At 36.6% G+C, this 25,505-nt stretch overlaps 1 protein-coding gene and 1 pseudogene across 1 annotated transcript in view; both read right to left on the bottom strand.

Moving 5' to 3' along the window:
- Positions 1–25,505, bottom strand: part of LOC145246451 (monocarboxylate transporter 13-like) — a 42,288-nt gene that overhangs the window by 725 nt on the left and 16,058 nt on the right. The window contains exons 3-5 of the mRNA XM_080108071.1: positions 20,665–20,808; positions 6,141–6,908; positions 3,997–4,047 (exon numbers count right to left, since the gene is read on the bottom strand). Of these exons, the coding sequence (XP_079964197.1) occupies positions 3,997–4,047; positions 6,141–6,908; positions 20,665–20,808 (963 nt within the window). The remainder of the gene's footprint in view (positions 1–3,996; positions 4,048–6,140; positions 6,909–20,664; positions 20,809–25,505) is intronic.
- LOC145247083 (5S ribosomal RNA) lies at positions 488–606 on the bottom strand (annotated as a pseudogene).

Genomic DNA, 25,505 nt, shown 5'->3' with positions numbered 1-25,505 from the left:
AGAGATGCTAATAAATACAATCAGAATCTTCAGGCAGGATATCTGAATTGCATTTTGTATGGAAGAGTGCGCACTGCTGATCATGAGAAGGAGAAAACTGGAAGTAACAGAAGGTATGAAACTATCTAACGAAATGAAGGGCGCCTGGTGAACGTGATAGCTACAAATATGTGAGAGTTCTGGAAGCAGACAACATTAAATGAAAGAGAAAACTCGAAAGGAATACCTACGAAAAACAAAAAACTCTTCAAAACTAAACTATATAATAGAAACCTAATTAAAGGTATAAACACATGGGCAGTATCATTAGTGTGTCTGTGCAGTCAGCACCAACCCTATTCAAGGTTTAACCGGCTTCTTCCGAAGGAGGAAGTTTCATGGGAGTATAAAATTCACAAGCGGTCCCCAATCGCATGTATATCCCCGTTAGGGGAGATGACGACGTTAGATTTTTGAAACTTTTTGCAGGGAGGTGTCGACGTCCTCTTACATACAGCGCCTGGTCTTCCCAGATTGGTCATCCATTTTAGTAATGACCAGACTCAACGTTGCTTAACTTCGGTGATCTGACGGGAACCGGTGTGTCAACGTGATTATGCCGTATCATTAGTAAGATACTCTGGGCCATTTATAGGTTGAAAAAGGAGAACTGGGGCATTTCGACAAAAAAAAAGCAAAAAAACAGGAAAATCGTGACGATGCATAATGTACTACACCCAAAGAATGATACTGAGCGACTCTATGTGAAAAGCAAATACGGAGGAAGAGGGTTGGTTTGTATAGAAAACTGTGTAAATGGTACGAAAAAAATTAGAAAAATACATAATGCAGATCATCGAAAGTATAACTACTGCAGCAAGAGACACTGAAAAAAAAAACAAGATAGAGAAAGAAAAGACAAGGGATAAGACAAGGAATGAAAAAAAAATGGATGAGAAATTGTTACACAAACGATTCATGAAGATAACAAAGGTTAGACTAATGAAAACACTTGGAAATGGTTACAAAAAGGAAACCTAAACAGAGAAACAGAATCCCTAATAACAGCCACACAAGATAAGGCAATCAGAACCAACCACATCGAAGTAAGGATCGACAAGACGCAAGAAATCAGCAAATGCAGACTCTGTGGACAAAGAGAGGAAACAATAAATCACACAATAAGCGAATGCAGCAAACTAGTCCCAAAAGAATATAACAATAGACACGAACAGGTGGGGAAGGCAGTACACTGAGAATTATGCAGACAACTGCATCTTGAACACTCTGACAAATGGTACAAGCATGAACCGACAGCAGTGTGATAGACATGGAGAGGATCTACGTCAGAAACGGGCGAGAATCTGTCTCGGCAGCAGGCTGAAAGACAGAAAAAGAAAAAAAGAGGCCCAAGATGGCAACTGTTGTCTTTTAAAGCCCCCGGTCACACATAGATCTCTAACAGTCTCCTGTGGTATCTGCAAATTGGGTGTGCCCAAAACATTCTAAAAGGCGAGTCGCTAGGAGGAGTGGGAGAAGCGTTTAAGACATGCGAATAGAGAAAATCAACGTGTATCTCGTGTTGTGAACAACGAACTCTACTCGACTCAACTTGTGACTAGCGAATCTCTGCTTGGCGTTTGTTGCTTTGCGTTAGACAAAGACTTCTGATACAAGCAGTACTTAAAAATAAAAGTCACAAAATTTTATGGGGCATGGATTTACAAACGGATAAACCCATTCAAGCAAGAAGACCAGATGTCATAATAGTTAATAAGAAAGAAATCGTCTTAGCAGACCACGGAGTGAAGAGTAAAGAGATAGAAAACCGAATCAAATACACGGAACTGGCAAAAGAACTAAAAGGGGTATGGAAGATGAAGAAAATCAACCAAACACCATTAATAGTGGGAGCACTAGGAACAATACTGAAAATGTTTGCAAAAAGAGTGGGAGAGATTGATATGAAAGGGATGGCTAAGAAGATACAACGAATAATAAAAATGAAAACGACTGAAATATTAAGGAAAACCCTGGAATTTGGAGACTAACATGCATAAGCCTGACAAATAGGAACTGTTGCAGGTCCAATACACAAAGGAACATCACATGGAATTATGAAAACTGAAATTGAATAATTGTAAGTTAACACCCTTTGTGGTCCTGCCTTCCGCCCGCTCCCCCTTTTTACAAATGTCGCCATAAACTGGCGCCACGCCAAATAAGTAAGGGTCAAGAAGGATGGAAAGAGAGAGAGAGAGAGAGAGAGAGAGAGAGAGAGAGAGAGAGAGAGAGTATTAGCCAGATCTCCGCTGGATGAGAGCAAAGTGGCCTGGGACTTTGGGGAGGTTTAATGTCATCCAAATCCTAGTGAAGACCAGTAGTTGCTGCCAATGAGAAATTAATAGTAAGCGGCTGTTGCGATAACGCAAATTCATCTGCAAAGATTACCAAAAGAGATGGGGAGTACCGGAAATCTGGGGAGACTTGTTGTCACTTAGACTCCAGAGAACACCACAAGTTGTTCTCAAAGAGAAAACTTTGATGATAGCCTGTGTGACTACTCCTAGTGGGTAAATAATAACAGGCCGCCATGCGTTTCCTGATCGGAAAATACGCCTAGATATGATATTTTCATTTTTTCGGATTCCGTATTTATTATTATAGAGTAAATTTTCTATTGATTATTATATTGTACCCAATATAGAGTAAAGATTTCAAAAAAATAAGTATGACTTGAGTGCGATCAGCTAAAATCGAAGCCAAAACATTTAGCGCTTCAGCCTTAGTCGTTACTATTTGAGCTATCGTGAGATGTATAAGGAAACGTTATAAATTTAACCGACTTTAACGTATAAATGAATATTTGCGCATGCGTATAAGAGAACTTTAAGTTGATTTACACATACCAAGTTCCATTTTTGTTTTAATTTTCATCTCTTTGTAGCTATTTTTACCGGCTTATAACGAAATCGAATTTGTTCCTTATGTCCAAATCACCTATATATCAAGTTTCAAGTCTGTAGACTAAACATTAGCAGAGGAGTTTGGTAGAGACCGTCCATCAAACGGACAGAAAATGCCACGTTCACACACACACACACACACACACACACACACACACACACACATATATATATATATATATATATATATATATATATATATATATATATATATATATATATATATTCAAATCCTATACTTAAATCTACTTGCATGCTTTGTTCATTATTTTAATTCTGGGAAAAACGCAGGAAGTAAATGTGGTATTATGGTGTTTAATGATTCTACTTAAGAGTAGGAATGACACCTTTTAGTTAACGTAACTCAGGATGGCCAAAGACATCCATTTTCTTACAATTTTGAATGGTCTTGTGTTTTATTTGTTAAAAATGTAAATTTATTAATTTTTTCATAATTCAAGATCATAAACAAAACTGTTTTATTGACCCTATGCATTGAACCGTTATTCGCAGTCAATTAATAGTTGGAGATGAAAATATTCAAAAGTTTGATTTCGTTGTTCAATACGAAAAAACATTTTTTGAGCGAAGCAAACTTTCGTTACGGACAAATACCTTAATAATCTATATGTGGAGTAAAGACTTCTTTCTCAAACTCAACGGCCATTTTGTTTTTAGACCGCTGTGTCTACACATTACCCAGTCTTCCTCATATAAGTTCCCGCAAAAAAAAACTCAATCTTTGCATTTATTATTGTCTGTTTTATATCATTTTTTTGTTATTTGCCCAAATAAAAATGGTTAAATTATATACCCCGTTGGGTTTCCTAATTTTTTGAGCAAAGCAAACTTTCCTTACGGACAAATACCTTAATAATCTAAATTATATACCCCGCTGTGTTTCCTTCTCTTCAAAAGCTGTCATTTACACTTCAAACTTCAGCGTTTATCTACTTTCACATGTGCGAGAATTGAACTTTCTTTCGCGAATAACAATCCTCAGAACGGCTAGTAATAATCTCACAATGGATTCATTCAAAAGTTACCGTACCAGCGACGAAGAATCCAACTTCAAGAAATGGTGTAACCGCCATCAGCCAACCTGAAAAATATTAGATTGGCAGAGAATAATAAATTGAATTTAATATTGTTTACCAATAGTCACAATCGCTTAATGGTGTAATGCTATTTTGCAAATATGTTTTACGTCCAAAGTAAACTTACTGTTGTATTACATTTGTGTTAATGTTGTGCTAAAACAAATGACAAATATTGATGTATAAAAGTATGATTACATACATTTATTTTTTAGTTCTGGGGTGAGTTAGTTCCCGGGATGAATTAGTTTTCGGATTGAAGGAAGCATTGGAATTGACGGAGGTTGATCGAATTTGTTAACCCAGTCGACTCTGTCAATCTCAATTCGAACTAAACTTTTTGACACACACGTTTTGGATAGTGTCCATACATGGAATAAGAATTATAGATGCGCGTGCTTATTAGCGTGTCTACTTTGTTAGTTAGAGAGTATATGTATGAATTGTGCATATGGGTTCGGTCAGCAATGTGTAAACATCCATTCTGGTATTTCACGTTCGCTCACGCCCCAGGAGACATGCCTTCAGTTTCGATAAACAAGTAGAGTAAGAGGGGTGTGGGAAGCATATGAATTGACGGAGATTTGATCTCTCGAACTCATTATACTTTTGACTCTGTTGATCTCAATTTGGACAAGCTTATATAAAAAAATACCTGTAAATGCCTATTCTTGTATTTCACATTCACAGTCAATGCAGCCACATCATTTGGGGCATGCCTTCTATCAATTCTGGTCTTTATTCACCGACTGTATCCCATCGGCAGATGACCTTTGTAGATGACTTTTTCAAATGTTCTTGAGTCGATTTACCAAGTTTTATATTTTCCAGAGAGCCGTGTCTCTGTATCAGTCAACCGTGTTTTGTTTCTGTCAAGTAGGTTTCATTTAACCCCTGCCAGGTGATATATTTCTGAAATCTTTAGGTGATGACTCTTTGCGTAACGGATAAAGTAATTGGTAAAATTCAGTTGTAAGTGGCACTCTTCTAAAGATTGAAGGTTCAATCCTCAGTACGGGCGACACTCAAAGTACAATTTCAAATTACTTACATGGCTGATAGAATACGATTAACGTGGATTAAATAGTTCTGTTCAAAATTCCGTGCAGATTCCCGAGTTTGACAGAAGGATTCAACAGTTCGAAAAGATATACCAAAAGAAGGCCGGAGGTTACATTGGCCGAAACTTTGTTCAAATAACATTCACGATGAAAACAGTAGTCCAAAGAATCTAAATAATACTGCCAGGTGATATTTTCTTATACATCTGGCCTAACATTCAAGATTAAAAGCGTTTAGTAATTCCAAGAACTTATTGTATTTAAATGTTTCTCCCAATTAGTCGAACACTAATACATACAAAACTAGGAATAGTTATCATGTTACACCGAAATATCGGAGCACACACACACACACACACACACACATATATATATATATATATATATATATATATATATATATATATATATATATATATATAAATGATATTCAAAATGCTTTTATATATTTGTATATTTACCGCCATTTTGTCAGTACTTTTTTTTTCTTAGTAGAGGAGTGGAGAGCACCTTCGGTTCATGAAAATACATACTTTTTAAAATAGGAGGATCGTTCCAAAAGTAAAGTCTCCTATTTTTTAATTCAAAAAGTTAAAGAACTTCGAAGACGGGAGTAGTACTATTAAAACGAGCGACCTTTTGTGCTTCAGATTTTTTGTTTTTTTTTACATAGTCACCACTATTCTCAATGCACTTTTCGCAGAAAATCAATGACGCATATCTGCTTTTAGCGTACATCCACGACAGTCTCACACCGTCAATATCTGGAACAAAAAGATGAACCTTTCAGGTTATGAATGCATAAATCTAGTCATCATAACAATGCAATTTATCATTCTGTCTGATCGATTTAGGCGGAATAAAAAATATGCGACATTACTTTTGGAACGACCTTCGTAATAATGTAGCGTCGTAGTGGGCAATAATCTGTTATTTTGGTGGAAAAAGAAAAAAGAAACAAAATGTCAACAAAAAACAAAAAGGCAACAAAAAAATGCAACTTCTTTGCCGAAGCAATTTTCCAGACAATTTCTAACCTCCAAAAGGTGGTCCAATTAATGATCCGATTCCCGTAACGAACATAAGCAATCCATATCCAACGGCTAACATCTCGATTCCAACCAATCTCACCACGATTGGCCCTTGCACAGAGATTGACGAACCTGTGTAGAGTCCATAAGCCACAGCGTAAAATACCTGTCCACTATAATATTTGCCATAGAGTGGGAAGAGCAAAGAAAATAAAGCAAATACGCCATTCGGTCCAAAGTATAAGATGATTCCGTCAATTTGTCCGTCATTAGCAGCGATTCCGCCTAGTAGCCTTCCAATCATACTGCTAAATCCCGATAAGGATAGCAGAAATGCGGCTTCATCTCGACTGTTTCCGGTGTAGCTCGAATAAAGCGGAAGTGACTGGGCAATGAAGGCGTATGCCAGATTCCAGAACAATATACTTAGAAGATAGACGTCAAACGAATAGTTGCGTAAGATATTTGTATTTAGTTTTGGTTCGTGGTTGTGTACGGTGTGCAACTCCTTCATGTTCTGCTTGGCTGTCATCTCTTGACGGGTGGGTGCGATTAGAGCACCAAGGACACAGAACTGAAGACTCGCACCGCTTATAATCATCATGGCGCTCGCCAATCCATGGTTGGTGATCAGCATTTGAATTAACGGTGGGAATATCATCAGTCCGACACCAGCACCAGTGGTAGCAATTCCTGACGCAAAGTAGAGCCGTTTCTTAAAATAGTATCCAAGAGAAACCACTGATGTCGTATAGATAAAGCCTTCTCCAATACCTAAAAAGACAAAAACGGCATAGATCTTAAAAAGAGAAAGAAATATATTTAAAAAGAGAAACAGTAAAAAGAGTTTTCCTTGTGTCACATTAATTCCATAGAACCGTTTTGTTATTATTTTTAATTATTTATTTTTAATTTTTATTACTCAACCCAAACAAGGCAAATTTTCACTTGATTGCAACGGAGTTGAGCGGCAAAATGCCTGTTCACATTAAATTTAAACTTCTACGGGTTAGTACATTAGGAAAATAGTGTGCAGGGAGAGAATTTCAAAGTCAAGCAATCCGAGGAAAGAAACTATTACAGTAGAAGGCTTTCCAGCATCTAGGCAGTTCTAAAGTGAAGAGGTTAAATTTTGCTGCTTCTCAGGTTAGTCGGGGGTATTTACCTCAAGGGGAGCAAGTGCTACGAGTTCTTCAGAGCACTTTTCACGAACGTACTTGTAAAACAGACACAGTCATGCAACACTGCGGTGAGGGGATAGGAGTTGGAGCTTGGTTGATAGTGCGGGACCTATTAGATTTGAGATTTTTGAGACCATGTCTAAGAGAAAGAGACTAGTGGCAGATGCACCAGCCCAGATGTGGTAACAATACTGCATGCATGAGCGAATAGTAGCTTTGTAGGAATACAAGATGGTGTCAGTAATAGTTTCCTATCACTGTAGAAAGAGCCCACTATCTTTGCAGCAGTCTTGGCACTGTCTTCAATGTACTTGCTTTTGGGTGTACATAAACATCTTAAAATATTTATCATTTGTGTTGTGTGGTGGATATAAAAAAGAACATTTTTAATTTCGTATAAATAACTTTTGTGGCAACGAAAACCAGCATAATAATTGAGTACACATGTTCATTTCGGTTTCCGACTTTTGAGTGATATTATGCACGTCAAACGGGAAGTGTTAGGAAGTGACTTATAAAACGGGGAAAGTGTTAGGAAGTGACTTATAAAAAAGGGTAAAGTGTTAGGGAGTGACTTATAAAAAAAGGAAAAAAGTGTAAGGGAGTGACTTATAAAAAAGGGGAAAGTGTTAGGAAGTGATTATAAAAACGGGGAAAGTGTTAGGAAGTGACTTAAAAAACGGGGAAAGTATTTGGAAGTCACTTATAAAATTGTGTAAGTGTTGGGAAGTGACTTATAAAAACGGAGAAAGTATTAGGAAGTGACTTATAAAACAGGGGGGAAAGTGTTAGCAAATGACTTATAAAAAAGGAGAAATTGTTAGGAAGTGACTTATAAAAAAGGAAGAAAGTGTTAGGAAGTGACTTATAAAAAAGGGGGAAAGTTTTAGGAAGTGACTCATAAAAAAGGGGGAAAGTTTTAGGAAGTGACTCATAAAAAAGGGGGAAAGTTTTAGGAAGTGACTTATAAAAAAGGAAGAAAGTGTTAGGAAGTGACTTAAAAAACGGAGAAAGTATTAGGAAGTGACTTATAAAACAGGGGGGAAAGTGTTAGCAAATGACTTATAAAAAAGGAGAAATTGTTAGGAAGTGACTTATAAAAAAGGAAGAAAGTGTTAGGAAGTGACTTATAAAAAAGGGGGAAAGTTTTAGGAAGTGACTTATAAAAAAGGGGGAAAGTTTTAGGAAGTGACTCATAAAAAAGGGGGAAAGTTTTAGGAAGTGACTTATAAAAAAGGGGGAAAGTTTTAGGAAGTGACTTATAAAAAAGGAAGAAAGTGTTAGGAAGTGACTTATAAAAAAGGGGGAAAGTTTAAGGAAGTGACTTATAAAAAAGGAAGAAAGTGTGAGGAAGTGACTTATAAAAAAGGGGAAAGTGTTAGGAACTGACTCATAAAAAAGGGGGAAAGTTTTAGGAAGGGACTCATAAAAAAGGGGGAAAGTTTTAGGAAGTGACTTATAAAAAAGGGGGAAAGTGTTAGGAAGTGACTTATAAAAAAGGAAGAAAGTGTTAGGAAGTGACTTATAAAAAAGGGGGAAAGTTTTAGGAAGTGACTCATAAAAAAGGGGGAAAGTGTTAGGAAGTGACTCATAAAAAAGGAAGAAAGTGTTAGAGAATGACTTATAAAAAAGGGGAAAGTTTTAGGAAGTGACTTATAAAAAAGGGGGAAAGTTTTAGGAAGTGACTCATAAAAAAGGGGGAAGTGTTAGGAAGTGACTTATAAAAAAGGGAAAGTTTTAGGAAGTGACTCATAAAAAAGGGGGAAAGTGTTAGGAAGTGACTTATAAAAAAGGAAGAAAGTGTGAGGAAGTGACTCATAAAAAAGGGGAAAGTGTTAGGAAGTGACTTATAAAAAAGGGGGAAAGTTTTAGGAAGTGACTCATAAAAAAGGGGGAAGTGTTAGGAAGTGACTTATAAAAAAGGGGGAAAGTGTTAGGAAGTGACTCATAAAAAAGGGGGAAGTGTTAGGAAGTGACTTATAAAAAAGGAAGAAAGTGTGAGGAAGTGACTCATAAAAAAGGGGGAAGTGTTAGGACGTGACTTATAAAAAATGGGGGAAAGTTTTAGGAAGTGACTCATAAAAAAGGGGGAAGTGTTAGGAAGTGACTTATAAAAAAGGGGGAAAGTGTTAGGAAGTGACTCATAAAAAAGGGGAAAGTGTTAGGAAGTGACTTATAAAAAAGGAAGAAAGTGTGAGGAAGTGACTCATAAAAAAGGGGGAAGTGTTAGGAAGTGACTTATAAAAAAGGGGGAAAGTTTTAGGAAGTGACTCATAAAAAAGGGGGAAAGTGTTAGGAAGTGACTTATAAAAAAGGAAGAAAGTGTTAGGAAGTGACTCATAAAAAAGGGGGAAAGTGTTAGGAAGTGACCTATAAAAAAGGAAGAAAGTGTAAGGAAGGGACTTATAAAAAAGGGGGAAAGTTTTAGGAAGTGACTTATAAAAAAGGGAAAGTTTTAGGAAGTGACTCATAAAAAAGGGGGAAGTGTTATGAAGTGACTTATAAAAAAGGAAAAAAGTGTGAGGAAGTGACTCATAAAAAAGGGGAAAGTGTTAGGAAGTGACTTATAAAAAAGGAGGAAAGTTTTAGGAAGTGACTTATAAAAAAGGGGGAAAGTGTTAGGAAGTGACTTATAAAAAAGGGTAAAGTGTTAGGAAGTGACTTATAAAAAAAGGAAAAAAGTGTTAGGGAGTGACTTATAAAAAAGGGGAAAGTGTTAGGAAGTGATTATAAAAACGGGGAAAGTGTTAGGAAGTGACTTAAAAAAAACGGGGAAAGTATTTGGAAGTCACTTATAAAAATGCGTAAGTGTTGGGAAGTGACTTATAAAAAAGGAAAAAAGTGTTAGGAAGTGACTTATAAAAAAGGGGGAAAGTGTTAGGAAGTGACTTATAAAAAAGGCAGAAAGTGTGAGGAATTGACTCATAAAAAAGGAAGAAAGTGTTAGGAAGTGACTTATAAAAAAGGGGGAAAGTTTTAGGAAGTGACTCATAAAAAAGGGGGAAAGTGTTAGGAAGTGACTTATAAAAAAGGGGGAAAGTGTTTGGAAGTGACTTATAAAAAAGGAAGAAAGTGTTAGGAAGTGACTTATAAAAAAGGGGGAAAGTTTTAGGAAGTGACTCATAAAAAAGGGGGAAAGTTTTAGGAAGTGACTCATAAAAAAGGAAGAAAGTGTTAGGAAGTGACTTATAAAAAAGGGGAAAGTGTTAGGAAGTGACTTATAAAAAAGGGGGAAAGTTTTAGGAAGTGACTCATAAAAAAGGGGGAAGTGTTAGGAAGTGACTTATAAAAAAGGGGGAAAGTTTTAGGAAGTGACTCATAAAAAAGGGGGAAGTGTTAGGAAGTGACTTATAAAAAAGGAAGAAAGTGTGAGGAAGTGACTCATAAAAAAGGGGAAAGTGTTAGGAAGTGACTTATAAAAAAGGGGGAAAGTTTTAGGAAGTGACTTATAAAAAAGGGGGAAAGTGTTAGGAAGTGACTTATAAAAAAGGAAGAAAGTGTTAGGAAGTGACTTATAAAAAAGGGGGAAAGTTTTAGGAAGTGACTCATAAAAAAGGGGGAAAGTGTTAGGAAGTGACTCATAAAAAAGGAAGAAAGTGTTAGGAAGTGACTTATAAAAAAGGGGAAAGTGTTAGGAAGTGACTTATAAAAAAGGGGGAAAGTGTTAGGAAGTGACTCATAAAAAAGGGGGAAGTGTTAGGAAGTGACTTATAAAAAAGGGGGAAAGTTTTAGGAAGTGACTCATAAAAAAGGGGGAAAGTTTTAGGAAGGGACTTATAAAAAACGAAGAAAGTGTTAGGAAGTGACTCATAAAAAAGGGGGAAAGTTTTAGGAAGTGACTTATGAAAAAGGAAGAAAGTGTAAGGAAGTGACTCATAAAAAAGGAAGAAAGTGTTAGGAAGTGACTTATAAAAAAGGAAGAAAGTGTTAGGAAGTGACTCATAAAAAAGGGGGAAAGTGTTAGGAAGTGACTTATAAAAAAGGAAGAAAGTGTAAGGAAGTGACTCATAAAAAAGGGGGAAAGTGTTAGGAAGTGACTTATAAAAAAGGAAGAAAGTGTAAGGAAGTGACTTATAAAAAAGGGGGAAAGTTTTAGGAAGTGACTTATAAAAAAGGGGAAAAGTTTTAGGAAGTGACTCATAAAAAAGGGGGAAAGTGTTAGGAAGTGACTTATAAAAAAGGAAGAAAGTGTAACGAAGTGACTCATAAAAAAGGGGGAAAGTGTTAGGAAGTGACTTATAAAAAAGGAAGAAAGTGTTAGGAAGTGACTTATAAAAAAGGGGGAAAGTTTTAGGAAGTGACTCATAAAAAAGGGGGAAAGTGTTAGGAAGTGACTCATAAAAAAGGAAGAAAGTGTTAGGAAGTGACTTATAAAAAAGGGGAAAGTGTTAGGAAGTGACTTATAAAAAAGGGGGAAAGTGTTAGGAAGTGACTCATAAAAAAGGGGGAAGTGTTAGGAAGTGACTTATAAAAAAGGGGGAAAGTTTTAGGAAGTGACTCATAAAAAAGGGGGAAAGTTTTAGGAAGGGACTTATAAAAAACGAAGAAAGTGTTAGGAAGTGACTCATAAAAAAGGGGGAAAGTGTTAGGAAGTGACTTATGAAAAAGGGGGAAAGTTTTAGGAAGTGACTCATAAAAAAGGAAGAAAGTGTTAGGAAGTGACTTATAAAAAAGGAAGAAAGTGTTAGGAAGTGACTCATAAAAAAGGGGGAAAGTGTTAGGAAGTGACTTATAAAAAAGGAAGAAAGTGTAAGGAAGTGACTCATAAAAAAGGGGGAAAGTGTTAGGAAGTGACTTATAAAAAAGGAAGAAAGTGTAAGGAAGTGACTTATAAAAAAGGGGGAAAGTTTTAGGAAGTGACTTATAAAAAAGGGGAAAAGTTTTAGGAAGTGACTCATAAAAAAGGGGGAAAGTGTTAGGAAGTGACTTATAAAAAAGGAAGAAAGTGTAACGAAGTGACTCATAAAAAAGGGGGAAAGTGTTAGGAAGTGACTTATAAAAAAGGAAGAAAGTGTTAGGAAGTGACTTATAAAAAAGGGGGAAAGTTTTAGGAAGTGACTCATAAAAAAGGGGAAAAGTTTTAGGAAGTGACTTATAAAATGGAAGAAAGTGTGAGCAAGTGACTTACAAAAAAGGGGGAAAGTGTTAGGATGTGACTTATAAAAAAGGGGGAAAGTTTTAGGAAGTGACTTATAAAAAAGGGGGAAAGTGTTAGGAAGTGACTTATAAAAAAGGGTAAAGTGTTAGGAAGTGACTTATAAAAAAAGGAAAAAAGTGTTAGGGAGTGACTTATAAAAAAGGGGAAGTGATTATAAAAACGGGGAAAGTGTTAGGAAGTGACTTAAAAAAACGGGGAAAGTATTTGGAAGTCACTTATAAAAATGCGTAAGTGTTGGGAAGTGACTTATAAAAAAGGAAAAAAGTGTTAGGAAGTGACTTATAAAAAAGGAGGAAAGTGTTAGGAAGTGACTTATAAAAAAGGGGGAAAGTTTTAGGAAGTGACTTATAAAAAAGGGTAAAGTTTTAGGAAGTGACTTATAAAAAAGGAAGAAAGTTTGAGGAAGTGACTTATAAAAAGGGAGAAAGTGTTAGCAAATGACTTATAAAAAAGGGGGAAAGTTTTAGGAAGTGACTTATAAAAAAGGAAGAAAGTGTTAGGAAGTGACTTATAAAAATTGGGAAAGTGTTAGGAAGTGACTTATAAAAAAGGGGGAAAGTTTTAGGAAGTGACTTATAAAAAAGGGTAAAGTTTTAGGAAGTGACTTATAAAAAAGGAAGAAAGTGTGAGGAAGTGACTTATAAAAAAGGGAAAGTTTTAGGAAGTGACTTATAAAAAAGGGGAACGTGTTAGGAAGTGACTTATAAAAAAGCGGGAAAGTATTAGGAAGTCACTTATAAAAAGAGGGAAGTGTTAGGAAGTGACTTATAAAAACGGGGTAAGTGTTGTGAAGTGACTTATAAAAACGGGGAAAGTATTAGGAAGTCACTTATAAAAAGAGGGAAGTGTTAGGAAGTGACTTATAAAAACGGAGAAAGTTTTAGGAAGTGCTTTATTAAAAAGGGGGAAGTATTAGGAAGTCACTTATAAAAAAGGGGGAATTTTTGTTTTTGTTTTTTATTACATTTTCACCCCAAACAAGGCACATTGCCACTTTGGTGTAGGAGGCTACTATCAGGGGAAACATCTACTGGGGTAGTATGTAGGGATTAGGGCAGCGAGATGTTGGTTCACGTTGCACTTGAACTTATGCATGTCAGTACAGTTGGGGAAGCAGTGACCTGGAATGGAATTCCAAAGTCTAGCAGTTCTGGGGAAGAAACTATTGGAGTAGAAAGATCTTTTACATCTAGGGATCTCTACAGTGTGGGGGTGGGATTTTGCAGCTTGTCGGGTCTGTCGAGGGTGTTCACGTCGTGGGGGCACAAGTGCTTGCAGTTCTTCAGAGCATTCACCATTATAATACTTGTAGAACAGGCAGAGGGATGCAACGTTTCAACGATGGGACAGAGGCTGAAGTTTAGATGCCAGTTTAGGGCCTATCAGATTTGCAACTCTCTTTTGAACCCTGTCAAGGAGCGAGAGACTAGTAGCCGATGCACCGGCCCAAATATGACAGCAATACTCCATACATGGGCAAATAGTGGCCTTATAGAGGTACAGGATACTTTCGGGTGTTAGAAGTTTTCTAGCACGGTAGAGAGAGCCCACCTTCCTCGCAGCGGCCCTGGCAATGCTCTCGATGTAATTGTTCCAGCTCATGTTTCCTGTGAACGTTAGGCCAAGGAGCTTGAAAGACGTACTCTCAGCTAAAGAGTTGTTGGCCATTGCTATAGGTGGTAGAGAAGGTTTCTTGTAATTATTGAATGAAACCAGTTTTGTCTTGGTGGCATTGAACGTTACCATCCATTTTTGTCCCCATTCCACTACAGATTGGAGGTCTTCCTCTAGTGTTTCTGCCATTTCTTTAGAAATGTGTTCATTTGTCTTCCTGTTGTGCCTGCCATAGAGTGTAGTGTCATCAGCATATATACCCATCTCAGAGGCAATGTTGTCGGGGAGGTCATTTATGAATATCAGGAACAGCAGAGGACCAAGGATAGATCCCTGGGGCACTCCCGCATTTATATTATATTGTTTAGACGTACGACCGTCGAGGACAACCTGGATTTTTCTCTTATCTAAGAAAGATTTAATTATGTTAAGTATTCTACCAGTGATACCGTAAGATCTAATCTTCCTGAGGAGACCCTCATGCCATACCCTGTCAAAAGCCTTAGATATATCTAGAGCTACCGCTCTGCCCTCTCCCGCTTTGTCCAGTGAATGGTATATGCGTTCAGAGATTACAGTGAGGATGTCTGCCGTGGAACAGGCTTGTCTAAATCCATATTGATGGTCGGTCAGAAGTTTAGCATCTGTAAGGTGCTGGACTAGAGCATGGTTAATTAAGGTCTCAAATATTTTGGCAAAAAGTGGGAGGAGGCTAATAGGGCGATAATTTAATGGGTCAGTTCTTTCGCCAGAATTCTTGAATACTGGTACAACAGAAGCAGTTTTCCAACAGCTCGGAAAGCAAGATTCATTAAGGCATTTGTTGTAGAGTTTGGAGAGAACTGGAGCTACTTCGGCTGAGCACTTTTTTAATAGCACAGCTGGGATGAGGTCGGGTCCACATGCTTTGGAAGTGTCAAGGTTTTTTATGATAGCATGCACCTGAGCAGGGGTGATTTCCAGCTTGGCGTCTGTCTGCATAGGAAAGTCAGGTAGGGGGTGGTTTAGAGGGTCCAGTGTAGAGTTGGAGGCAAACCGACTGGCAAGCATGTTAGCCTTCTCGGTTGCTGAGCAAACAACCTCGTGATTGTTGGTTAGTGGGGGAATTGTTGATTGCCCATTATTTACTACACTGTTGTAGATTTTCCAGAAGTCACGAGTTCCTAATTTTTGTGCTTCGATGCGTTTTTTAGTGGTTTCCTTAAATTCCCTCTTAGCTGTCGCTATTTCTTTCTTAACATTACTTCTAGCTTCTATGTACTTTTGTCTGTTTGAACTGGATTTATGTCGGTTAAACCTGCGGAATGCATGCTGCCTTTGAGCAATGGCATTTGCGCAAGTCGAAGTAAACCATTGGGGAGAGTGGGGCTTGCTATAGAATTTCCGCATGGGAACATGCGCTTCGATTGCAGTTTTGAACCATTCAGTGGTCTCAGTTGCACACTGTTGAGCAGGAAGAGAAAAAATATTTCCCCATGGGGCGTCTCTGATAAGATCTCTGATAGCTTCCCAGTCAGCCTTTTTATAATATCTCGTTGTTTTGAGCACTGGCTCTTCAGTTTTGGGTCTAGAGTTTAGGGCGATTTCAACCATTATTACCGCATGATCAGCGTTTCCAAGTGGGCTGTCAGCTTTCGTTACACAATCATCAGGAACTGTGGTCAAAAACAGATCTAATAGTGATGCGTGTTGTTCTTCCTGATCAGGGAAGCGGGTTGTTAGGAAGTGACTTATAAAAAGTGGAAATGTTGGGAAGTGCCTTATAAAAAAGGGGAATGTGTTAAGAAGTGACTTATAAAAAAGGGGGAAGTGTTAGAAAGTGCTTTATAAAAAAGGGGGGAAGTGTTAGGAAGTCCCTTATAAAAAAAAGGAGGAAGTGTTAGAAAGTGACTTATAAAAAAGGGGGAAAGTGTTAGGAAGTAACTTATAAAAAAGAGTGAAAGTTGTTTAAAGTAAATAACCAAGGACAATAAAGGGAAGCGATTCACCAAGTTACACAAAGGAGATCGGAAATAGGATTGTTAATCAGCTGGAGAATGGCAAAAAGCACGATACATTTCCGCTTACCAGTTATTCTGTGACGAAGATGAGATTTTTAGGATTTCTGATCCCGAGCCAATAAATTTAGGAGTCATAGTTGGTCTTTGGACAGTTTTCAGTTTACGACAGTTGATAACAGTTTGCGGCTCAAACCGGATTGGGAGGTATATCCAAGCTTTAACAGGGGATCAATCGATCTGTAGTTGAATGATCTACCAATCAGCTATATTTCCAGATATCAATAATTCCGGGGGTTTTTTTTAAGAAGAAATCATTTGGAAAGATTTTATTACCTCCTTTGCCGGTGTAACGTAAAATATTTCCTTGTAAAAATTCTTTTTTATCTTTAAGAAAAAAACTATTTTTATGAACGGTTTTTTTTTTTCGCTTTTCGATACTTATCGGATGAATTCCTGTACAAAACATATCTAAGAACACTGCCAGTCATATAAATTACCTTTGTGTGAAATTTGCAAAAGATAAGTTCAGTCGTTTCAGAACGTACGAGGCAGGAACTCAAACACACTCTAACTTTTATATAATAGTATATATAATTGAACATTAGCGGAAATCTCTCTAGAGCTATTTATGCCATCATCTCATTAGGAGAAAAATCGATAGCAACGAAAATAATATTAATGGCGAAAATAAATTGCAATAAAATATCTTTATTTTTTATATATATATATATATATATATATATATATATATATATATAGTCTTTGAAGTTTTTAACCTTTAAAAATATTTATCATTCGTTAGAAAACCATCTAGTCAGTAAGTCATTTAATCACCTGCAATCACTACATCAACTCGCTCTCGAATTATATATATATATATATATATATATATATATATATATATATATATATATATATATATATATATATATATATAATTTGAGGTTGCTATTTTTCAAAGGTAGGCTAACCAGTGAAATATAACGAGGTTAATACAAGAATGCTCAATACGGAACTAGAGCAAGTTACATTTCCAATTTGTCTTTACATAAGCTGTAATTTGTTGCTACACAGTCATGAGCATGTTTCGGTCTTCTAGTATTTAGTAACTAGAGACCTCCTCAGGCAAACAACGCTTATTTTCGAAAGCGGAATTCTTAATATATCGATAACTAGCATGGGTGCCCGGCGTTGCCCGGGAATTTGGAGGTGTATGTTGAGCAAAAAAAAAACCCCAATAAACGGTCAAATTTTTTTAAATTTGACCCCCATTATAACCACTTAACATTTATTGTTTTGGTCTCAAATTAAGTTATTAAGTTAGATCCATGTCTAAGGAATATATATCTAAAATTTCAAGTGTTTAGACAAAAAATTATCGGAGGAGTTTGGTAGAGTTCTCAAAGGTCAAATCGTTGAACTTTGACCCCTTAATCGCCAAATTTCTGGCCGAAAACCGATCACATTGATTTTCCCAAATCTCAGTACCCTGTATATCAAATTTCGAGTCTGTAGACGTAAAATTGACAGAGTTATTACGTAGGGAAATGTACACACACAGACACACAGATACACAGATATACACGCACACAGACAGACACTTTCACTTATATATATATATATATATATATATATATATATATATATATTTTTTTTTTTTTCTCTCCTGATGAGATGATGGTCGAAAGAGCTCTGGAGAGATTTCCACTAATCTTCAAATGTGTTTATAAATTTTGTACCTCCAAACATCACACACACACACACATAAACGCACACACACACACACACACACACACATAAACGCGCGCACACACACACACACACACACACACATATATATATATATATATATATATATATATATATATATATATATATATGAGATAGCATACAGAATAATCAAATTTGATACGAAAGACGTGTTTTCAAGATTGTAGATAAAGAAGATATGTGTGCAATGGATAGAAATATTACTTATGTTTTGGTTATGGGAATCTGAGTACACACACGTCTTGAAGTTTCCTTTGGCATCAAAACTAACACAGTTCACTCTATTGTTGAGATGACTTCTTCTCTGTTGACTGGTGTATGTCTCTGGTCCTGTGCAGTTCTATGGGGTCCAACTTCTCGGCCTTTGACTGTTTCCTTTGAAAAGGGGGGGGGGGTTGTTTATTGCTAATCGCCTGGGGCGCCCCAATCGAGGAATGCCGCGAGGGTTGTCAAAGCATTTTTATTTTTGCAGGCCAAAGTGCTCTTTCTTTAGGGCACTGGCTTTTCAAATCCCACTTTCCGACCCTTGTATCACACCATCCCACCGTGGGAAAAAGATAAATAACTTTTGGGAGTCTGGGCGACTGCTACAGTAAAAAAAAAAATGACTTGATGGACGCAGTGTTAAGATTTTGAAAAATCATGCAAATATGGCATTCAGTTGGAGCACACCAGAAAACCATTTCTAATATCGGGTAGAATCAGTTCCAAGAATATGACAGGGATAACTCTGCCTTTACAAGGAAACAAAACACGGATAAACATATCAATCGTAATACTTTTTATACTAATTATAACTTATACGACATAATCATATTGACATATCAGTTCTCTCCAGATCAACGAAGTTAAGCAATGATGACCCTGGCCAGTACCAGACGGGTAACCATTTGAAATTACTAGGTGTTGTTTAGGGTGACAGGACAGCACTACTCTCAAGGAAAAAATTAAGGCGCCTCCTTCTCTCCGCTAGTCTGTGGGGGAGCTTTGAGCACGGTCGAGAACTCACTTCAGCCCCACTCTCTCGATCAGGGTAATGTGAGGTCATGAATAATTCTGTGCACAATTTCGTATTTCACTATGCTGAGCAGAAGATTCCTTTGGGTACAGTTTCTTTCTGTCCGAGCAGTGCCCTTAATGTCTATACAAATGCAAAGAAAGCGATGACAATACATCAAACACTTTCGAGAAACAGTGTGAATAGGGTTCTCAATAATGAGCAACAATGAATTCATGAATACCTTAAGGGAGAGATATATATAGAGAATTATAGCCGTCAATGTTTGTTCCAGACAGGACACCACTTGAATGAATGACTTATTCGACTTGCTGGTGTACTTCGTAGCCCTTGGGAGATATATTTCAATAAATTTTCGGTGATTTCTTCTCTTCCCTAAAATTCCGTTTTAATAGACGGGGGGTTGCTAGTCCCTGTCTACTCTATTTTTATTTCTATGGAAAGTGCTCGACTGAGCTTTAATCTTTTGTTTCTCCTTGTGATACATTCACAATAAAAATCAGTCGTGCTACCAAAACGAAAAAAAAATTTTCTCCCACTCATGTGCCTAAGTTCAGATAGAATTTCCATGAATAAAGCTTCTTCGCAAGAGCTTCCTGCCTGTGGAAAATATTATCGCCGGGATACTTCCCTGCTCATTACAACCTGGTCGTCTTCAAATCAAGTGTCAACAATTTTTTATCATAAATGTTAGTCTTCTCATAGTGTTTCTCATCTTCCAGCCTGAAATCATTGTTCCATTAACCCTTATCCTCAAGTGGCTCTTGCCCTTGATATGTGTTGACCCAATAAAATATAAAATAAGATTTATTGGTATGAAGAGATTATCTTTTGAATGATGAAGAATATTATGAAAGGATTGGAAATGATGAATAGAATGAACAAAATTATGAGGATGGTTTATGACAAGGTATTTGTTGATATTGGATTTGAAGACAGGCATGTTGTAGCCCGTTGGAAAGCAAACTAGTTGTAATGTGTTCTTCAGCTCAAAAGTTCTTGTTTCTGTGTTAGACACAGAGAGGAAGAAAAGAAAATTGTATGCTGTTGCTTTCGCAACATTTTTATGGCTATCATACAAAGATAAACATAAAAAGGTACGACAAATAGCCAGTTTTAAAAAAAGTATAGAAGAACTTCCAAAAGCTAAACTAGCCTAAGTTCGAATGATAAGAAGAATACAATTGTGAATTATTTCAGACTTTTATTCGATAATGGCTGACGGAACGAGAGCATGCTACCTTCGTGGATTGGTTATTTTCGAAATTCTGTGCAATTCCCGAGTTCGGCAGAAAGATACCAACGTTCGACAAGATACACTTAAAGAGGGTCCGAAGTTAACGCGGCCGAAACGTAGTAAAAATAACGCTCAAGATGAGAACAATAGTTTGAATATATCAAATAATACAAATAAAGTCCTGATTAACTTTCTTCTATTTACCATATTCATTATTATCATATTCATTATTACCATATTCATTATTACCATATTCATTATTACCATATTCATTATCCGGAAAAAAAAAAAACTACTTCTTATTTTTATGTGTGTGTCAAACTTTTCTATTTCACACCAGAAAAAATATTTTTACAAAATAATCATTTGACAAGTTGTTTATTTGATCTAATTAACGTTTAATGATTTTTTTTACTTCTGATCAGAAAATATTTTCAGTTTTCTTCCAAGAATATGGCCGTTCGACCTGTCATAACTTTCAACATGCTGTAATTATTCTAAACGATAAAGTCATTTTAAAAGATACAATTTTAGTGACTGAAACGAACTTACCGCCTATGGCCGCATAACTTAGAAAAAGCAGATCCATTTTGTCGACGAATGCACTCCATAAAAACCCAATGGCTGTGACAATTCCAGATATGAATATAACGGTTCGACAGTAATAACGACTCAATGCCATACTGACAAAAGGACCTGCGAATAAAAAAATTATTTTCTTCATATTATTGAAGTTACCACCAAGCTCCGTCTGCCAACCCACTACCCAAAACACCTTCTACCATCACTTTGCTTGGACACTTTTCCTCCCATCCCTATTTTTCACCTGTTTCATTATTTATTCATTACTCATATTCCCAGAAATCGAAATCGTTTTTGAAGTTTTCAATTAACAATTTCATAAAGAAACACCCATAGCCTCAGCACAACTTTTGCCTCCCTCTGTTGGATTATTATTCGCTAAATTTAACTCCGCACGAAACACACACACACACACACATATTACATGATAAGGGCTGTCCCCTTTTCATGTAAGTATAAAAATAGAGAGATTTAGTTAAAATGAAAATGAAATAGCATAGACGAAATTCGAACCTCGTAATTTAGGTTTAGAAATAGATTACGTGTGAGAATTAGAAAATGGAATGTAAAACAAACGATTGTTTAGCTTAGAGATAAAATAGTTTCAAGAAAAGAATGTGCACTGTCAATTTTGTTATGTAAAATTCAATTGAAAGAATACAGCTACAAGATAATTTAATAAACATGTTTTTAACATATTGGAAATATAGGTTACTGAGAATATAGCTTAAAATTTCTTTTGTAAAAAAAGGAAAAGTTTTGGACACGCATGTCCAGAACACGTGAAAGAAGCCACATGTTTTAACATGTGTATGACGTCATGGAAAAATTGGAAGTTCTAGATATAGTTAGAAAACTTTAGAGTTAAAAAAGGAGAAACTGGGAGAAACTCAGAGGGAGTTTGAGAACGACAGACGATAGTCTGCAGTTTGGAATTCGAACGTCTAGAAGCGAGACAGTCACTTTGAAACTTAATATGTGAAGCTTTGAATTCTTGATGAGAAAACCACGGCCGGTTATGAAAAGAAATAAACCCATTATGTGCTTGTATAAACGTCGTCTTTGTGTTGTGATTCTACCGAAAGGTAAAGTGAAAATTGTTATTATATGTCTATATATCTGTGTTATAAAATGTCTAACATACACATCTTACATACACGTCTCGACATCTCATATCGACAATGTGAACACTACTTCTCATATTCTACACTTCTAAGTAAAGAACATTTTAATATATATGAATATCGTCAGAACACGAACAATCTCTTCATAACAGAAACAACAACATTCTTCATAACACGAACAACATCCCTCTTAATAAAACTCACTCTAAGACTCTCTCTTTTAATAAGACTCTCTAAGCATCACTTTTAATAAAACCCCTATAACACACACACACACACACACACACACACACACACACACACACACAAACAAACAAACAAACAAACACGTATACACCTTGGTGAACCAAGTGCAAGAGAAATACAAACAATTACACTCAAAAGAACGGACAGAATTTTTAAAAGATCTTTTTATTGGAGTGACTGGAATAATGAATGAATGTTTTGCATCCGGTAGGATGCCATATCCCCATAAAATAAAACGGTTAGAAAATTAAAACAAACGTGGAAAACACACATATGTGTGTGTTGCATATTGGACTCCCGGAAAATGCCAAATAACTCTGCGTGATTTTGAAATGCTACTGAATATTTCATATTCAATAGATAAAAATGTTATTGAAATGGATGAACTATTTTTTTTTTCTTCTAACATTATCGAAAATGTTAGAAGAAAAAAAATAGTTCAAGTAATAAAATATATTTAAACTTTAAAATTTATGGTGAAAGACTGGAATTTTAGTTTAGAATAATGAAATACAGTTTAAAAAAAAAACAATGCGACTGATCTGGTTATGTGATATCAAATAATGAACAAAGAAAACGAAATGATATATACACGAAACAATCCAGTCATCAAGAGTTAATTACTTCAGTAATACGGAGGTTAATATATATTAGATTCAAATTTAACATTTGAAAATAAATAAATACTAATATATGGTTCATTAAGAAATAAAATGGACAGAAAAATATCTTGCTATTAAGCTCGAAAAGATCCGTGGCATAATGGATGAAATGCTTGGTAAAAATCAGTATTTGAAGACTTTCTCCTGGAGGTTGAATATTAAATCATAAGTTCGAATTATAAGACAAATGCAATTGTAAATTATTTCAGACTTTTATTCGATAATGGCTGACGGAACGAGAGCATGCTACCCTCAGGGAATAAATAAAGGCTTCCGTTCGAAATTCTGTGTAGACTTCCAGGTTTGACAGAAAGATTCCAAAGTTGATGAGAATAGAATTTTTTTTTTTTTTTTTTTTTTTTTTTTTACAAAGGCATCACCACATTATCAAGGCCCAGAGGCCACTCAAGGATAAGGGTTAAAGAGTGTACAGTAGAAGTTGGTCAATATAGTAATCATTAGTAATGAAAATTTGGTAAATTAAATAACTTATATGGAACGGCTCATCAAGAACTTATTTACTTTAGACTTGAACAAAACCATATTGTAGTCAGCCGGAAAGCAGGAAAACGGAAGACAATTCCACAGGCGTGCAGTTCTAAGAAAGAAGCTTTGTTCATGGAATCTACGTTTAGGTTTAGGCACAGATAAAGAGTGGGGGAAATTATTGATAGTGTTTACAGCTAGACGAGTGTTTCTTGTGAAAGTTTGGCGAGGGGGGACCATAGATTGAAGCTCAGTTGAACACTTTCCATGAAAATAACGATACATCAGAGACAAACTCGCAACATCTCTTCTGTGAGATAGAGGTTGCAAGGAGGAGAAAAGGACATCTCCTACGAGGCTACGAAGTCTATTTTGAACTCTATCAAGGCAGGACAAGTTCTTTCTAGCAGCTCCTGCCCAGATGTGGCAACAGTATTCCATCCTTGGACGTACCTGGCTCTTATATAGATAGAGAATAGCATCAGCAGTGAGATATCTACTGGATCGATAGAAAGATCCCACCATTTTTCCAGCGGCCTTGGCAACAGATTTGATATACGTGTTCCATTTAAGATCAGGAGTAATGGTCAAGCCCAGAAGCTTGTCAAAACTTGAGGCCTCCTGAAGACGAGAGCCATTCATTTCAATTGATGACAAATGTGGATTAGAATGTTGATGATGTAAAGAGAGAAGCTTGGTTTTAGATGCATTAAAAGTAACCAGCCACTCCTTTCCCCATTGTACTACGTGCTCAAGATCAGAGGAGAGAGAATTGGAGAGAACTTGCTCGTTTACTGTCTTAGATGTGGTACCATAAATGGTAGTGTCGTCAGCATAAATGTCTACAAATGATGTAAGGATATGATTTGGAAGATCATTAATGTAGATCAGGAAAAGAGTTGGGCCCAGGATGGATCCCTGAGGGACACCGGCATTAATATTGTGAGCTTCTGATTTTTGCCCCTCAACTACTACTCTTATGAATCTATCAGAAAGAAATGATTTAATAATTGAGAAGACTTTTCCAGCTATACCATAGCTAGCGATCTTATGAAGTAAACCTTTATGCCATACCCTATCAAAGGCCTTAGATATGTCAAGAGCAATTGCCCTAGAAAGATTGCCACCGTCGAGAGATTTGCTAATCCTATGCGATATAACTGTAAGGACATCTGCTGTAGATCTAGCAGAACGGAAACCATATTGAGTGTCACTAAGAAGGTTATTTTTGTTGAGATGTTTGATTACTTCTGTATTTAATACAGATTCTAGCAACTTACTCATGACGCACAGGAGACTTATTGGCCTGTACTGAGAGGGGGATGAGCGATCACCTGAATTCTTAAATACAGGGCATACTGATGAGATTTTCCAGGGAGATGGGAAACTATTCTCCTTAAGACAACGTTTAAACAGTTTTGTAAGTATGGGCGCTAGTTCAGGGTGAAGTTTTTTGAGTACTATGATTGGAATACCATCAGGGCCAGTTGCTTTACTGGAATCAAGGTTTTTGATTAGTTTGGCAACATCACGTACAGATATACGTATATCACATAGCGTGTTTTCTGATACAAGAGGAAATATTGGGGGTTGGCGGTCTTGGTCGCAAAGGGTAGAATTAGCTGCAAAGTTCTTGACAAAGAGTTTGGCTTTGTCTGATGCTGACGAGATTACCTCAGATCCATTGATAATAGTTGGGATGGAGCACACGCTTCTGTTCAGGATTCTGTTTGCTATTTGCCAAAACTGGTGGGAACCAAGCCGCTGCTCAGCTACTTTGGACTTAACAGATTGAGCATACAACTTTCTTGCGTTCCTTATTACTTTCTTACAATGGTTGCTGGCAGTCCTGAAAACGGCTTTAGTTTCCATACATCTATTACGTTTGAAGCAGTGGAAAAAGTGATTTCTGTGCGCAATGGCAGCAGCACATTCTGGAGAGAACCATGGCTGGCTGTTAGGTTTTTGCTGAAACTTTTTAGAGGGTATGAAATGGTCAATACCTACAATTAACCATTCAGTTAGGTCTAATACTATAGAGGACACATCCTTTTTAAACATGGAATGCAGAGGTAGATCAGATATAAATGTACGGAAGCTATTCCAGTCAGCCTTAGTGTATCGATATACTGTACGATGAAGAGGTACGTCTGGGGACTTATTACATTTCATTTTTATCTTAATTGATACAACAGAGTGGTCGGAAGATCCAAGAGGCGACAGAACAGAAACTGAACATAGTTCAGGGCAAGTTGTGAGAAAAAGGTCTAGTAGGCTCGCATACTGGCCGTCA

The sequence above is a fragment of the Euprymna scolopes genome, chromosome 24 (assembly GCF_053919585.1).
Source record: "Euprymna scolopes isolate OS-2025 chromosome 24, ASM5391958v1, whole genome shotgun sequence".
NCBI classification, from domain to species: Eukaryota; Metazoa; Mollusca; class Cephalopoda; order Sepiida; family Sepiolidae; genus Euprymna; species Euprymna scolopes.
This window is presented reverse-complemented; position numbering and strand designations above follow the sequence as displayed.